We start from the raw sequence: 15,000 nt of genomic DNA, 5'->3' as shown, positions 1-15,000 counted from the left end.
TCTTAAATCAGCGCCATCAGTACCCAGATAAAAGAAGATGTGAATTAATGACCTGCTCGCGGACGCTGTGTGTGTGTGTGTGTGTGTGTGTGTCGTTGGGGTGTGTGTGTGTCAGTTTGAGAGAGAGCCATCCCGTCAGTGTGTCAGCACTAGTCTCCATTCTGCATTACCATGCTGGTATCAGATGTTCCGCGGCCGTATCGATCCACGCTGTACGACCTCCGACCTCCCTCCCGACTGGCTCCCGTGAACAAGCGCTTGCGGTCAGAATACCCCCCCACACACACACACACACACACACACACACACACACACACACACACACACACACACACACACACACACACACACTCTATCCCCCTTGTTGTTGTGACTCAGGCCAGGCACATTGAGAGTGTTGTTGTTTGAAACCAGAGCTACTCACCCACACCCTCATGTTCCCCTCACTCCCCTCCTCCTCCTCCTCCTTGCAGTCAGTATTCAGTGTTCAGGACCAGGCAGGCTCAGCTGTCTGTCTGTCTTTATGTCTTTGGGGATATTAACAAATCTTCTTTCTATTCCTGTCTGGTGAATCAGGAGCCTTTGTTTGATTTCAGCCTCTTTGTTTATGAAGTGAGTACAAAGTCTGACTGCAGAAGAGGGTTCTAGAGGGTTCTGGAGGGTTCTGGTTGCTATGGGTGGTTATAGAGGGTTCTGGAGGGTTCTGGTAGTTCTGGAAGGTTCTAGAGGGTTCTGGTGGTTCTAGAGGGTTCTGGAGGGTTCTGGTGGTTATTGTAGGTTCTGGAAGGCTTTACTTGGTTCTGGTGGTTCTAGAGGGTTCTGGTGGTTCTGGAAGGTTCTAGAGGGTTCTGGTGGTTCTAGTGGGTTCTGGTGGTTCTGGAAGGTTCTAGAGGGTTCTGGTGGTTCTGGTAGGTTCTGGAAGGTTCTAGTGGGTTCTAGAGGGTTCTGGTAGTTGTGGGTTCTAGCGACTCCTAACAGAGCAGGCAGCTCCTCCGGGTAAAGGAAGACAGCCCGCTGGCAGTCAGGCACCTGTGGGGTCCCGTACCGGTACCCCGGCCCCGGCACCTCCTCCCCATCGACCTGCCCTCGGGGCTTTGGGATTTCAGGGCCATGCCTGGCTAATGAAGCCGTGGTAATCCGCCCCCACTCTGCTGAAGGGGAGGCCGGCGATCTGCAATCTGGCTTTGATGAGGCCGTAAATCCCGGGCAGGGAGGGAGTCTCTGGAAGGGTCGTCAGGGGCCTTTATTAGCCCGGGTGGGAGGTGCTGCAGCCCGCCCTGGGGCCCCGCTATTGGTCAGTTTTATCCTGCAGCTCCCCCTCCTTCCCTCCTCCCCTACTCATCCTCCCTCGTTTTAACCTCACCATCAACTGTGCGTGCGTGTGCATAAGCTGTGTGTGTTTTGTGTGCATGGCGTGCGTGCGCGCGTGTGTGTGTGTGTGTGTGTGTGTGTGTGTGTGTGTGTGTGTGTGTGTGTGTGTGTGTGTGTGTGTGTGTGTGTGTGTGTGTGTTGGTGTGGTGTGGTGTGGTGTGGTGTGTGTGTGTTTGTGTGTGCGTTGCAAGCATGTATGTGTGTGTTGCATGCATCTGTGTGTGCGGGTGTGTGTGTGTGTGTGTGTGTGTGCTTGGCTTATGTGTGTATGTGTGTGTGTGTGTACGTGCGCATGTGTGGCGTGGCGTGTGCGGGCCCAGACTCCAGACGTAGGCATGTCGCCCACATGTTGGCGTGTGGGCGTAAAGACGAATGCACGGGGTGTCCCATTAACATTCCTCCCCCTCCTCCCCCACTTCCCACCTGTCACCCGTGATAATGAGGGAGGGCCGACGGGATGTTGCACTTATCTGATTATTAATGGCCGTCTGCTCCTCCTCCCCCTGCATTTCCTCTCTTTCTCCCCCTTTTTACCCCCGCCAGCTCAGGCTAGTCATTTGCATGCTAATTGATGATTTGTAACGTAGATAAACAAAGCGCTTGATCTCGCGTGTGGCTCCGCGCATAATCAAGCGGCTCCCCTGATTGGGCGGTTCCACAGGACAGGCAGGACAGGCAGGGTGTGTGTATGAATGTTGCTTTAATAATTACATGAAAAATATTTCTCGGGTGGCTGTCGTTTAAAGTGAGGATTTAAAAGGCCTGTTACTATGCCGACAACCTGTCCGTTTAATAGCAGTTCAGTCTGAAACAACATGTAATATATATCCGTAAGCTTTGGTGTTGAATGGTGTGTAAGTGTGCAACGAAAATATCATTATTTCATAAACTTTGCCTCTCAGATCGGTGTTATTAATACCTGACAACAAAGATGGAGATCTCCTCCATTAAGCCTCTTTAAACGTCATCATCAGCACGAGGCCGACAGCTGTAATCCAATCCTGAGTCACTTAGAAGCCCCTCATCATGGCTCCAAAAGGACTAATTCCTAATTACATGTTAGGCCATTCATTATGTATGAATTAAACTACGTGCGTACGTGCGTTTGTACGCGGTTGCGTGCGTGCGTTCTGCACGACCTGCAACTGGTAGGAAGCGATGAAGGTCTGCATATAGCTCTGTCTGAATGGGCTCCCCTTCGTCCTCCTCATCGTCCTCCTCCCCCTCCTCCCGCATTAGGAGTGAGTCGTCCAGGGAAGGGGGAGTTCAGTCTATCAGTAGCGACAAAGCCAGCGATGCCACTGGCTAGAGGGAGAGCGGGACAATGGAAGAAGCTATTTCAGGCTGTGAAATGCATGCATGTATGATCGCCGAGTCTTGCTGCATAATTCACAGATCTCCTGAACCACATTGGCGATGGAGTTACGTCGCTCCTACGCGCCTCTGCTCTTAGAGTGAATGGCTGCTGTGCTTCCCGGAGCGGCTTCTCCAGCGGTTGATAAACAGGCCAGCGGGGCCGTGGAGTCGGTCTGCGTGGCGCAGCCTTCCAGTGACTCGGAGGGTGCTCAGAATAGCCGAGCTAATCCCGGATTACGGGGCCGTTACATAAACGCCAGGCAGCGAGTCAGAAACCAAAGAGGCCAGGAATACTCTCTTCCAGACGGGGAGAGTGTGCTATGTGGACGGGCGGGGGGGTGGGGGGCGGCTGAGGCGGTCTCGCTGAATCTGCTCCTCTGTGGTGAGGGGAGGGGAGGGGTGGAGGGAGACGGTGTCCTGGGGGATGGCGGCCATTTTAGGGTCAGGTCAGGTCAGTAGAGCCCCCACCTTCGCCTATTTCACCGTTTCGTGACAGTGGGGCTGCGCACACACACACACACACACACACACACACACACACACACACACACACACACACACACACACACACACACACACACACACACACACACACACACTAGTTTTTACAGTTTGTTTACTGTTGGATTCAGGTCATTACGGAGCAGGTAGAGGTTAAGACCGTCTTGCTGACAGACTGCCAGACGTTGGGCATCGAACCCAGACGCTTTCCCCGAGGGGAGTCGACCACAACATGCCCGTCCTGTTCTATTATGCATAACAATGAGTGTTTGACGAGCGGAGAAGCATGACCAATAAGCGGCCCCTACTTCATCATGGGTAAGAGGCGTGGAGGAATCAGTCGTAATGGGTTCTGAGACACGCCCCCTCTCCTGATCTGCGAGCTGATTGGTCCCGGGCTACCCTCGACTGCAGTCTAATGCTAATGCTCCGACATTCTTCTCTCTTTCTACACCGGCCACCCGCCCACTTGGAAGATAAAAATATGAAATATGCATGAGGCTGTGATTATGGTGCATTACCCACAATTCAAGGGGTGTTGGAGTGGGGGGGCCGGGGGGCCGGGGGGCCGGGGGGGCCGGGGGGGATGGGCCGTATCACCTTCCTTTTATGCCCGGCCTGTATTTCTAGTATACGGATGAAGCTGTCTGTTGAGTGACTTTGCAAACACCGGTGCGGTGTGTGTGTGTGTGTGTGTGTGTGTGTGGGGGTGTGTGTGTGTGTGTGTGTGTGTGTGTGTGTGTGTGTGTGTGTGTGTGTGTGTGTGTGTGTGTGGGTCTGTGTGTGTGTGTGTGTGGGGGTCTGTGTGTGTGTGTGTGGGGGTCTGTGTGTGTGTGTGTGTGTTTGACTGTGTGTGTTTGACTGTGTGTTTGACTGTGTGTTTAGTGTGTGTGTGTGTCTGTGTGTGTGCCAGTTTATGCATTTGCGTGTGTTTAGTGTGTGTGTGTGTGCCAGTTTATGCATTTGCGTGTGTGTGTGTGTGTGTGTGTGTGTGTGTGTGTGTGTTCAGGGACAGTAGGAGGGTTCAGGGACAGGAGGAGCGATGGCAACAGTGTCATACGTCTGGAGGAGCTGGACCGTCATGGCTCCCGGGGGCCTCCCAGATATCTATTATTCAGGGTTCAGAGGGTCTGAGGGCCACTGGGCGACCCGAGGGGCCGGCCTGTTTTACGGCCCGCATGAAGGTTCTCTCTGCGTCACAAACCCTGACGATGCATTTCACCCTCCCTGCTGCCCCTGTGTCTATGGCCCGCGGCCACTGGGTGAACCCATGAACACGTTCATACTGAGGGCCGAGAACACCTTCTCTCACCCCCTCATACACCTAGAACACGTTCTCTCACCCCCTCACAGACCTAGAACACCTTCTCTTAGGATGTGTATTTCTGTGTAGTTGTATTCTGAATTATTTTCCTGTTTAACTTTAAGCCCTCAACTTGGACCAGCAAGTTAATCTGACCCTCCCTACCTCCTCCTCCTCCTCCCCCCTGACCCTCCCTCCTCCTCCTCCTCCTCCTCCACCCCCTCCTCCCCCCTCCTCCTCCTCCTCCCTGACCCTCCCTCCTCCCTCCTCCTCCTCCTCCTCCTCCTCCTCCTCCCCTCTCTCCTCCTCCTCCACCCCCTCCTCCTCCCCCCCCTCTTCCTCCTCCCCCTCCTCCCCCTCCTCCTCCCCAGGTGTGGCGGGGGACCCTGGCCCGGACGCGGTGCCGGCGGATGCGGGCGGGGCTGGTGATCCTGCGGGCGTACCGCCGCTACAAGGTCAAGTCGTACGTGCGCGAGGTCAACCGGCGCTTCCGTAACGTGCGCACCATGAAGGACCACGGCCGCAGCGTCAAGTGGCCCGCCCCCCCAAAGGTGCTGCGCCGCTTCGAGGAGCTGCTGAAGAACATCCACAGCAGGTACACACACACACACACAGACACACACAGACACACACACACACACACACACACACACACACACACACACACACACACACACACACACACACACGTATACCTACAGGCACGCACACGCGCATACACACACACACATACCTGCGGGCACACACACACACACACACACACACACACACACACACACACACACACACACACACACACACACACACACACACACACACACACACACACGCGCACGCGCACATGAGGGGCCGCCTGGGACATAATTCATACTTGGTCTTACACACACCATTATAATCTTGCATATACACCAGTATACTCATACACACACACTATTATACTTCTTTTACATTTATGTATGAGAGTGTATAGTCATGTTTGTGAGAGAGTATAGCAATATATAACAGAGAGAATAGTAGTGTGTGAGAGAGTATATAGTTGGGTATGTGAGAGAATAGTAGTGTGTGAGAGAGTATATAGTTGAGTATGTGAGAGAGAATAGTAGTGTGTGAGAGTATATAGTTGAGTATGTGAGAGAGAATAGTAGTGTGTGAGAGAGTATATAGTTGAGTATGTGAGAGAGAATAGTAGTGTGTGAGAGAGTAACCCCATCTCCTTCTCTTCGTCACACAGGCCTGCTCACTCACTCACTCACTCAGACAGACTTATACACGTGCATACAGACACACTGACACACGAAGATAACCATTGATGTGTTTTAGGGTTTAGACCCACCTTGTACTGGCTGCAGTAGAGTAACTTGGTTTGATCAAAGCCCTTAAAGCCCTCAAAGTTTAGCACCGAGACTCTCAGACTGCTGAGAGGTGCTTTGACTGAGCCTTCCGCCGAGTCTCGCTCTGCCAACTATTTTCTCTCTCTCTCTCGCCCTCTCTTTCTCTCTCTCGCCCTCTCTCCCTCGCTCTCTCTCTCTCTCTCTCTCTCTCTCTCTCTCTCTCTCGCCCTCTCTCTCTCGCCCTCTCTCTCGCGCTCTCACGCTCTCTCTCTCGCGCTGTCTTACTCTATCTCTCGCTCTCTCTCACCCTCTCTCTCGCCTTCTCTCTCTCTCTCTCTCTCTCTCTCTCTCTCTCTCTCTCGCCCTCACACACATCTGACACATCTCTCTCTCTCTCTCACATCTGACACATCTCTCTCTCTCTCTCACATCTGACACATCTCTCTCTCTCTCTCTCTCTCTCTCTCTCTCTCTCTCTCTCTCTCTCTCTCTCTCTCTCTCTCATGCTCTCTCTCCCTCTCGCCGTCTCTCTTCAATGTGTGGCGGTAAATCCTGCATGACAACATCAATTATGTGAAATAGGCTTACCTTAAAACTGATGAATATTTCATCTTCCATCCATGAGGCTATTGTTATTTATTGATGGAGGTATCTTTAGAGGGTGTAGCTCTGAGTGTGCAGACGGAGGAGGCGTCTGGCCGCGGGCCGCACTCCTCCCCCCCGCAGCTCCTTTGAATGAACCGACACATGTTCGCTGATCTCTGCTCCCGCTGCTCATCGACCCGCTGGCTCCCCTCCCAACGCCGCTTTCATCCCCCTGTCCTCCTCACGCTGGGCGGCGCCGGACCGAGACGTCCTTTAGAACCAACACCCCGTCCTTTAGAACCAACAACCCGTCCTTTAGAACCAACAACCCGTCCCATAGAACCAACAACCCGTCCTTTAGAACCAACAACCCGTCCTTTAGAACCAACAACCTGTCCTTTAGAACCAACAACCCGACCTTTAGAACCAACAACGTCCTTTAGAACCAACAACCCGACCTTTAGAACCAACAACGTCCTTTAGAACCAACAACGTCCTTTAGAACCAACAACCCGTCCCATAGAACCAACAACCCTGTCCTTCAGAACCAACAACGTCCTTTAGAACCGGCAACCCGTCCTTTAGAACCAACAACCCGTCCTTTAGAACCAACAACCCGTCCTTTAGAACCAACAACCCGTCCTTTAGAACCAACAACGTCCTTTAGAACCAACAACCCGTCCTTTAGAACCAACAACCTGCCCTTTAGAACCAGCAACCCGTCCTTTAGAACCAACAACCCGTCCTTTAGAACCAACAACCCGTCCTTTAGAACCAACAACCCGCCCCTTAGAACCAACAACCCGTCCCTTAGAACCAACAACGTCCTTTAGAACCAACAACCCGTCCTTTAGAACCAACAACCTGCCCTTTAGAACCAACAACCCGTCCTTTAGAACCAACAACCCGTTCTTTAGAACCAACAACGTCCTTTAGAACCAACAACGTCCTTTAGAACCACCAACCCGTCCTTTAGAACCAACAACCCGTCCTTTAGGGAGAACAGCAGCGTGGGTCAGCATCAGGGAGGCAACGCACAAATGAACTCCCTGACCACTGTGTGTGTGTGTGTGTGTGTGTGTGTGTGTGTGTGTGTGTGTGTGTGTGTGTGTGTGTGTGTGTGTGTGTGTGTGTGTGTGTGTGTGTGTGTGTAGGTGGTGGGCGTGGACCCTGATCAAGGTGCTGAGCCCAGAGGAGGTGCTGCAGGTCCGGGCCAAGGTGGCGTCGCTGGAGGCCCTCAAGGGCCAGAGGGCCGACCTGGGGCTACAGAGGGCCTGGGAGGGCAACTACCTGGTGAGGACTGGGAACACTGGGAACACTGGGAGGGCAACTACCTGGAGAGTACTGGGAACACTGGGAGGGCAACTACCTGGAGAGTACTGGGAACACTGGGAGGGCAACTACCTGGGGAGGACTGGGAACACTGGGAGGGCAACTACCTGGGGAGGACTGGGAACACTGGGAGGGCAACTACCTGGGGAGTACTAGCTTGTGCTGACTTGTTGTAAGACAGCGTCTCTCCTCCCCCCCCCCCTCTCCCCCATCCTCCCCCCCCCCTCTCCCCCATCCTCCCCCCCCCCCCCCCCCCCCCCCGCAGAAGAGGGACAGCCCTGACACGGCCTCCTCCCTCGCCCTGGTCTCCGGGGAGCTGCAGCGGAAAGACAAGTTCATGAGGGTCCTGTTCTCCTGCAACGTCCGCAAGGTGGGCCCCGCCCTCCCTCTGGGACGGGTTAGACACACACACACACACACACACACACACACACACACACACACACACACACACACACACACACACACACACACACACAACCATTTACACAAACACACACACGACCAAGCACACGGACACACACACGCACCTGGTGTGTGTGGTACAGTGGTAAGGAGGTGTGTGTGTGTGGTACCATGGTAACCTGGTGTGTGTGTGTGTGTGTGTGTGTGTGTGTGTGTTACCCTGGTAACCAGGTGTGTGTCTGTGTGTGGTACCGTGATAACGTGTTGTGTGTGATTGTGTGGTAACGAGGTGTGTGTGGTGCTGTGGTAAAAAGGTGTGTGTGTGTGTGTTACCGTGGTAACGAGGTGCTGCGTCTCTCCTCCAGATCAATCACTTCCACAAGGCGGAGGACCGCGCCCTGCTCATCACCGACCGCCACCTCTACAAGATGGACCCCCAGAAGCAGTACAAGCCCATGAAGAGCATCCCCCTGTACAACGTACGGCCCCCCCGCCTCACCCCTACCTTACCTCTACCTCACCCCCGCCTCACCCCTACCTTACCCCCACCTCACCCACACCCCCCCCCCCCCCCACAACACACCCACCTCACCGACGCCCCTGTGTGTGTGTGTGTGTGTGTGTGTGTGTGTGTGTGTGTGTGTGTGTGTGTGTGTGTGTGTGTGTGTGTGTGTGTGTGTGTGTGTGTGTGTGTGTGTGTGTGTGTGCGCGTGTGGAAGGAACGTTTATTTTAAAGTGTTTTTTCCATCTATCGATGGTGACTCATCATTCAACTTCTGCAGAGCTGATTGAAATGATCAAATGTTTATTATTTAAGGCTCTTGAGGTCCGAGACAAAGCACTATAGTTGAAATAATACCAGACGTATGTACACTAATCCTAGACATATTTACAAGCCGGATACATCCTTGCAGTCTATCAAACTGGGAACATGGCCCTTGTATCACGATTACCGATATTCCCATTACTGTCGACAGCGGTTTAATTAAAACCAGCTCAGAATAACGGAACACATTAATTGAAAATAAATCACAGAAACCTGTTTAATCGTAATGGAAAAAACAAACGGATATGAATGAGGAAAGCTGCCGGCTTTCAGATGTGTTTCCATAGCGATGTGATTATGTCCTTCAACTCTTGAGGTTCTGTGTAGCAAACAAACGCGTCAGTCGGAATGGCAAAAGCAATTTCCGGGAGTAGGAACGCTGAACGTTTTATCAAAGGCTGTGTTCAGTCTTCTTGAGGGGTCTCTGTGAGCCTGACATCATGTCACCATGCGTTCCTTTTCTGCAAAACAAGGTTTCTGCTGTTGTCACGAACACTGCAGACATTGTTTGAGCACATCGACGTGTTACATTTATGGTTTTAAAAACGGAGATTGACAGAGGAATCGGTTTGCCAAAACAACCCTGTCCAGGGTAGATCTTTATCCCATCGACGCCTGGGACATATTTCCATTTGAATGACATTTTACTGAATGGTTTTTAAAAAAATCGTTATACCACATCTTTCCTTTTTTGGTTATTCGGATGGTTGGTGATTATTTGATTCCCTTAAAATGTTGAAATGTTGTAAATAGAAATGAACACGCAGTACTCCAGCAGAGCAGACAAAATCGCGCTAAACCCTATTCCGGTTTGAACTAGTTCTGTCGCCCTCGCTGGAACCACACCTGTCCCGGTCACCGGTGGGGTTAAACAGAGTTAAAGGGAGGTAAAGGTGTGATGTGTTCATCTCTCAGGGGGGGGGCCGGCACACCTCTGCCAGCTGGTGCTCACCGTGGGAAGCCCGCCTCCCTACCTGTGCCTCTCTCTAATCCCGTAGTAGAGCAACGGAGGACCTGGAGCTCTGAGGAGGTCAGCCCGCCCGCTGTCTGTTCCCGCTCTTATAGATCGTCAGAAATCAGGGCCGGGTGGAAAAGGAGGAAATAGACTAATAATAATAATAGATAGAATTTATGTAGCCCTTTTTGGTCACTCAAAGACACTCAAAGAAGAAAATCAAGAAAGCCGAATGCAGAAAAGATCAAAATCAAAATAAGGTTTTGGATCGAGTCAGGGTTAGGGTTAGGAACTTTGATCCACGGTAGACTACCGTTGAAGTATGTAGAAGGGTACGATTTGGCTGCTCAGCTAATTCTCATGTTCCTCCTCATCCTCATAAGCACACAGACAGGCCTTTAAAGCAGACCTTCCTGTCTGTGTTCCCCTTCACTGACCCCATAGTGTCAGACAGAATCAGCCCTCGTCTCAACAGATCAGCAAAGCTAAATGTGGACACAATGCCCCCGTTACGGCTGTCTGTTTATTGTGATGAGAGATGCATGAATGCACTCCCCACTGTCCCAGCCCCAACATCATGTTAAAATATTCTAGTCTGCAAAGTTGAAATGCTTTCGAAACCTTAATATGCCAGGGGAAACATGTACTGAAGGGTAACTAAATAGTGGCAAGAGCTGGAAGTCAATCTTGAGACTGGCAGTTGTATAAATGTTGGGGATTGACTTTGTGGTTGAATCGTTTTCCAACGTAACAACAACTAATCACACCAACCACTGCACCGTTTGTCTTTAAATGACCTTATTGGACAGGGAAAAACAAAGGTTTTTTTTCGTAGGAGGTGGAGGAGGAAGTGAAGGGAAAGATGGTGGAGGAGGTGAAGGGGGGGTAGTTAAGTTGAAGGGAGGAGGTGAAGGTTAGGGGGGAAGAGGTGAATGGAGAAGGTGAAGGTTAGGGAGGAGGATAGGAGGTAAGGGAGGAGGAGGTGACAGGGGAGGTGGAGGAGGGGCCAATGGAGGAGGAGATGTAGATTGAGGCGTGGGAGGCATGCTGCAGAGCGATCGATGGCAGAAGGTCACTCACTGGGGGGGGGTGAGTGTTGATTATGGGATGGAGGCTGCTCCGGGCAAGGCTGCGAACCTGTTAGCTCCTGGCCCCCGTGCGGTATGTGTGTTTACTTACTGAACGGGAGCAGCTTGGGCGGACAAACGGGGATACCTTTCTAGCGAGGCAGCCGCACAGACACCAGACTCCCCCATCAGTCAGCCTGGAGTACGGAGCTGAGCTCCTCGTGCCAAGGCCAACGGCGCTAAGCTACATCCCCCTCCTACCTGACTCATCGCTCTTTCCTCTCTCCATTCTTTTCCTCCCCCCCCTCCCCCTCCCCCTCCCATTATTCTCTCACCTCCCCCACCCTTCCACACCTTCCCCCCCCCTCCCCCCCCATTGCTTCTTCCACCCTCATCCAATCGCATCCTCTCTCCTTGTCTCCCCTCTCTCTCTCGCTCTGACTCCCCTCCCTCCCTCTCGCACTCACCCTCTCTCTATCGATCTCTCGCTCTCTCTCTCTCTCTCTCTCTCTCTCTGGCCCCCACCTTCTCCTTTTTCTCGCTGCCTCCGCTCTATTTCCACCGTTGTCATGCCAACCTCCCTGGAGACTGGGTTGTCATGGATACGGAGCGGCATGGCTGGATCAGCTGACGTCTGGTGTGGTGCTGGCGTGTGCGGTGGGGGGCGACCCTGGATGTGAGCACTTGTTCCCCCCCCTCCTGTCTGATGAGGCTCCACAGTCACATGCTCCCCTGTACGAGTTCAGCGCTAGATTTGAGATATTCGGGTTTCCATCAGTTAGACGTCCCTGAAGCCTCGGGGCTTCTTTGGTGAGGTGTGAAGACTACTGTGATGTATTATGTATGTACGAATTACAGGGGGTTGTATATTTAATAAGCATATATTTAGAGAGCCCCCCCCCCCTTCCTCCGTCTCTCCCCCACTTCCTCTCTCCCCCTCTCCCTCTCTCCCTCCCTCTCTCTCTCCCCCTCTCCCTACCCCTCTTGTTCTGTGTTCCTCTCCCATAAAGGATGGCCTGGTTGTATAGCACCTTACACACCTGTCCTCTCTCACCCCCTCACTCTCTCACTCTCTCGCTCACTCTGTCACTCTCTCACCCCCTCTCTCACCCTCCCCATGACAGCCCTGTCAGCCGGACCGGAAGCCCTCTGTCAGGGTGTTAAGCTCCTGTCTGCCCATGTCAGCAACCTGCTCCACAGCATGTTATTTATGTCCCCCCCCCCCCCGACACACACACATACACACACAGACACACAAACAAACACACTTAATCCGGAAGATCCCGCCCCACTGTTGCATGATTGACAAGTGATCCTTCACGTGCACAGTGCTCAAGAATGTCTAGAGGCCGCAGACCTCGGGGATCGAGGAAGGTAATCAGAATGGGTGGCATTAGAGTCGTTAGACCAATGAGGCGTTCCACTAAATCAGGCCTTTTAATATAAATGTAAATGCTGCTCGTTTCCTGCTAATTAACTGCTCGGGTGGTCTGAGAGGGGCTTGGGGGGCCGGTTGGGGGGGCTCATCATCAGCCAGTGGTTGTGTCCGCTGGCGGGCTGAGACAGTATTCTGTCTCCCTCTGTCATCGCCTGATGGAGTCAGGATCTGCCTCGCCGCCGCACATCAGGAAGGGAGTAGTGTACCTGATGCTGGGAGCCCCCCCTCCTCTCCTCCTCCTCCTCTCCTCTCCTCTAACCTCCTCTCCTTTCCACTTCTCTCCGCCTCCTCTCATCTCCATCTTCTCTCCTCCTCTCATCTCTCCTTCTCTCCAACTCCTCCTCCACTTCTCTCCTTCTCTCAATCTCCTCCTCCTCCTTCTCCTCTCATCTCCTCCTCTTCCTCCTTCTCTCCATCTATTCCTCCTCCTCCTCCTCCTCCTCCTCCTCCTCCTCCTCCTCCTCCTCCTCCTCCTCCTCCTCCTCCTCCTCCTCTTTCTCCTCCTCCTCCTCCTCAGAGAGGGGTAAGGGCAAGGCGAGGAAGCAGGAATTAAAAAAGGGGGATGAGGGAGGGGGGCTGGTGCCTAGAAATGGAGCCTGCTGCATACAATCTGGAAACACAAAATGGTTGAGTTTTAACTAATTATGGTGTGCGTGTGTTTGTGTGTCTGCTTGCATAAGGGAGGGTGTAGTATGCGTCCCCAATAAAAACATTGGTGTGTGTGTGTGTGTGTGTGTGTGTGTGTGTGTGTGTGTGTGTGTGTGCGCTCTCCCCCAGCCTTCTATTTAATTAAACGCTGGGCGTCTCTCCGTGGAGTCTTTCCTCTGGATCCTGAGTTGAATCATGGAGACGTCCTCCACTCTCTAGTACCTCTCCTCTGTCTTCACAAACACGAGGTCACCTGAGATAGACCACGCCCCCTTCTGATTAATACTATAACATCGGTAAAGTACAGGTATTGCTAGTCCCAGCGCTGGACGCTACTAATTCTTAACGTCTAACGGTACAGGAGGCTGTAATCAGGCACCACACTATGAGACGTAGTAATGGGCATGATGCTCATAATGTGGTGTAGGGGGGTGTGGAGGGTGGTGTAGGGGGGTGTGGAGGGTGGTGTAGGGGGGTGTGTAGTGTGGTGTGGACGAGTGGATCTGAGGGCAGATGTATCGTGTTCAGCTGACTCAGGGTCAGTCTGGTGCAGATCCAGTGACCAACGATGTTGTGGAAACAGAACCAGACCAAACACACTTCATCAGTACATCGTGATGCACATTCAGCATCAATATTCACAACGTCCGCACCCGTGTTCTGGTGGTCTCCTGTTCCTCTACATCTGTTATTGTGTTTACTGTTCTCTGTTCTCTCTCTCTGTCCCCTGTGTCTATGACCCTCTCTCTCTCTCTCTCTCTCTCTCTCTCTCTCTCTACCTCTCTCTACCTCTCTCTACCTCTCTCTACCTCTGTCTCCCCCTCACCCTCTCTCTCTCTCTCTCTCTCTCTCTCTCTCTCTCTCTCTCTCTCTCTCTCTCTCTCTCTCTCATCTCTCCTCTCTCTCTCTCTCTCTCTCTCTCTCTCTCTCTCTCTCTCTCTCTCTCTCTCTCTCTCTGTCCCCAGGTGACGGGTCTGAGTGTGTCCCCTGTGTCTCTGACCCCCTCCCCCCCCCCCCCCCCCTCTGTGTCCCCAGGTGACGGGTCTGAGCGTGTCCCCGGGTAAGGACCAGCTGGTGGTGTTCCACACCAAGGACAGCCGGGACCTGGTGGTGTGTCTGCAGGGCATGCGGCCCCCCGCCGAGAGCCGCATCGGGGAGCTGGTGGGCGCTCTGCTCGGTCACTTCAGGAGGTGGGCTAAAGGCTCGTTGTTGTTGTTGTCACCGTTTGTGTTGTTGTACTGCTGTCGCCATCGGTGTTGTTGTTGTCGTTGTTGTCCTCGTTTCCGTTGTTGTTGTCATTGTTTGTGTTGTCGTCGTTGTTGGTGTTGGTGTTGTTGTTTTGTTGTTGTTGCTGTGTGTGCGACTGTGCGTGTGTGCTTGTGTGAGTGGGTCCATACATGTGTGTGTGTGTGTGTGTGTGTGTGTGTGTGTGTGTGTGTGTGTGTGTGTGTGTGTGTGTGTGTGTGTGTGTGTGTGTGTGTGTGTGTGTGTGTGTGTGTGTGTGTGTGTGTGTGTGAGTAATAGCTCTTCAGTTCAGCATCGGCCCGGATGTGGGGGGGTTGGGGGGATAATCTCTGCCTCCTGCAGAAGAGTCAAGGATAATGAGATGCGTGGATAATGTGTGTGTGTTATAAATAGGAGGCGCTGTCCTCTGAGGTAAACACACCTAAAGCTGAAGGAGGAGTTCGAACAGGGAGAGGCGCTGCTGGGAGGCCCTTTTCATATTCAGATGAGGCCTCATGCTACATGAAAGGAGTTTTCTGCAGAGCAGTTATAAAGACGTCTTCCTACGTCGGCGTTTAGTTCATCTGAGGTCTGCTCGCGTTGGGTTTAGCCTCCTGAGCTCTTTATCGCTGCCATGTTTGGCTCTGATCAAATAATT

The 15,000-nt window shown here is 52.7% G+C and overlaps 1 protein-coding gene across 1 annotated transcript in view; it reads left to right on the top strand.

Moving 5' to 3' along the window:
- myo1d (myosin 1D) overlaps positions 1 to 15,000 on the top strand; it is a 69,718-nt gene that overhangs the window by 52,164 nt on the left and 2,554 nt on the right. Inside the window, exons 17-21 of the mRNA XM_056577605.1 lie at positions 4,903 to 5,126; positions 7,602 to 7,740; positions 8,045 to 8,149; positions 8,550 to 8,663; positions 14,154 to 14,308. Of these exons, the coding sequence (XP_056433580.1) occupies positions 4,903 to 5,126; positions 7,602 to 7,740; positions 8,045 to 8,149; positions 8,550 to 8,663; positions 14,154 to 14,308 (737 nt within the window). The remainder of the gene's footprint in view (positions 1 to 4,902; positions 5,127 to 7,601; positions 7,741 to 8,044; positions 8,150 to 8,549; positions 8,664 to 14,153; positions 14,309 to 15,000) is intronic.

This window comes from Gadus chalcogrammus, chromosome 18, assembly GCF_026213295.1.
Source record: "Gadus chalcogrammus isolate NIFS_2021 chromosome 18, NIFS_Gcha_1.0, whole genome shotgun sequence".
Lineage (NCBI taxonomy): Eukaryota > Metazoa > Chordata > Actinopteri > Gadiformes > Gadidae > Gadus > Gadus chalcogrammus.
Note: the sequence above shows the minus strand (reverse complement) of the source record. Positions and strands in the feature narration are given on the sequence as shown.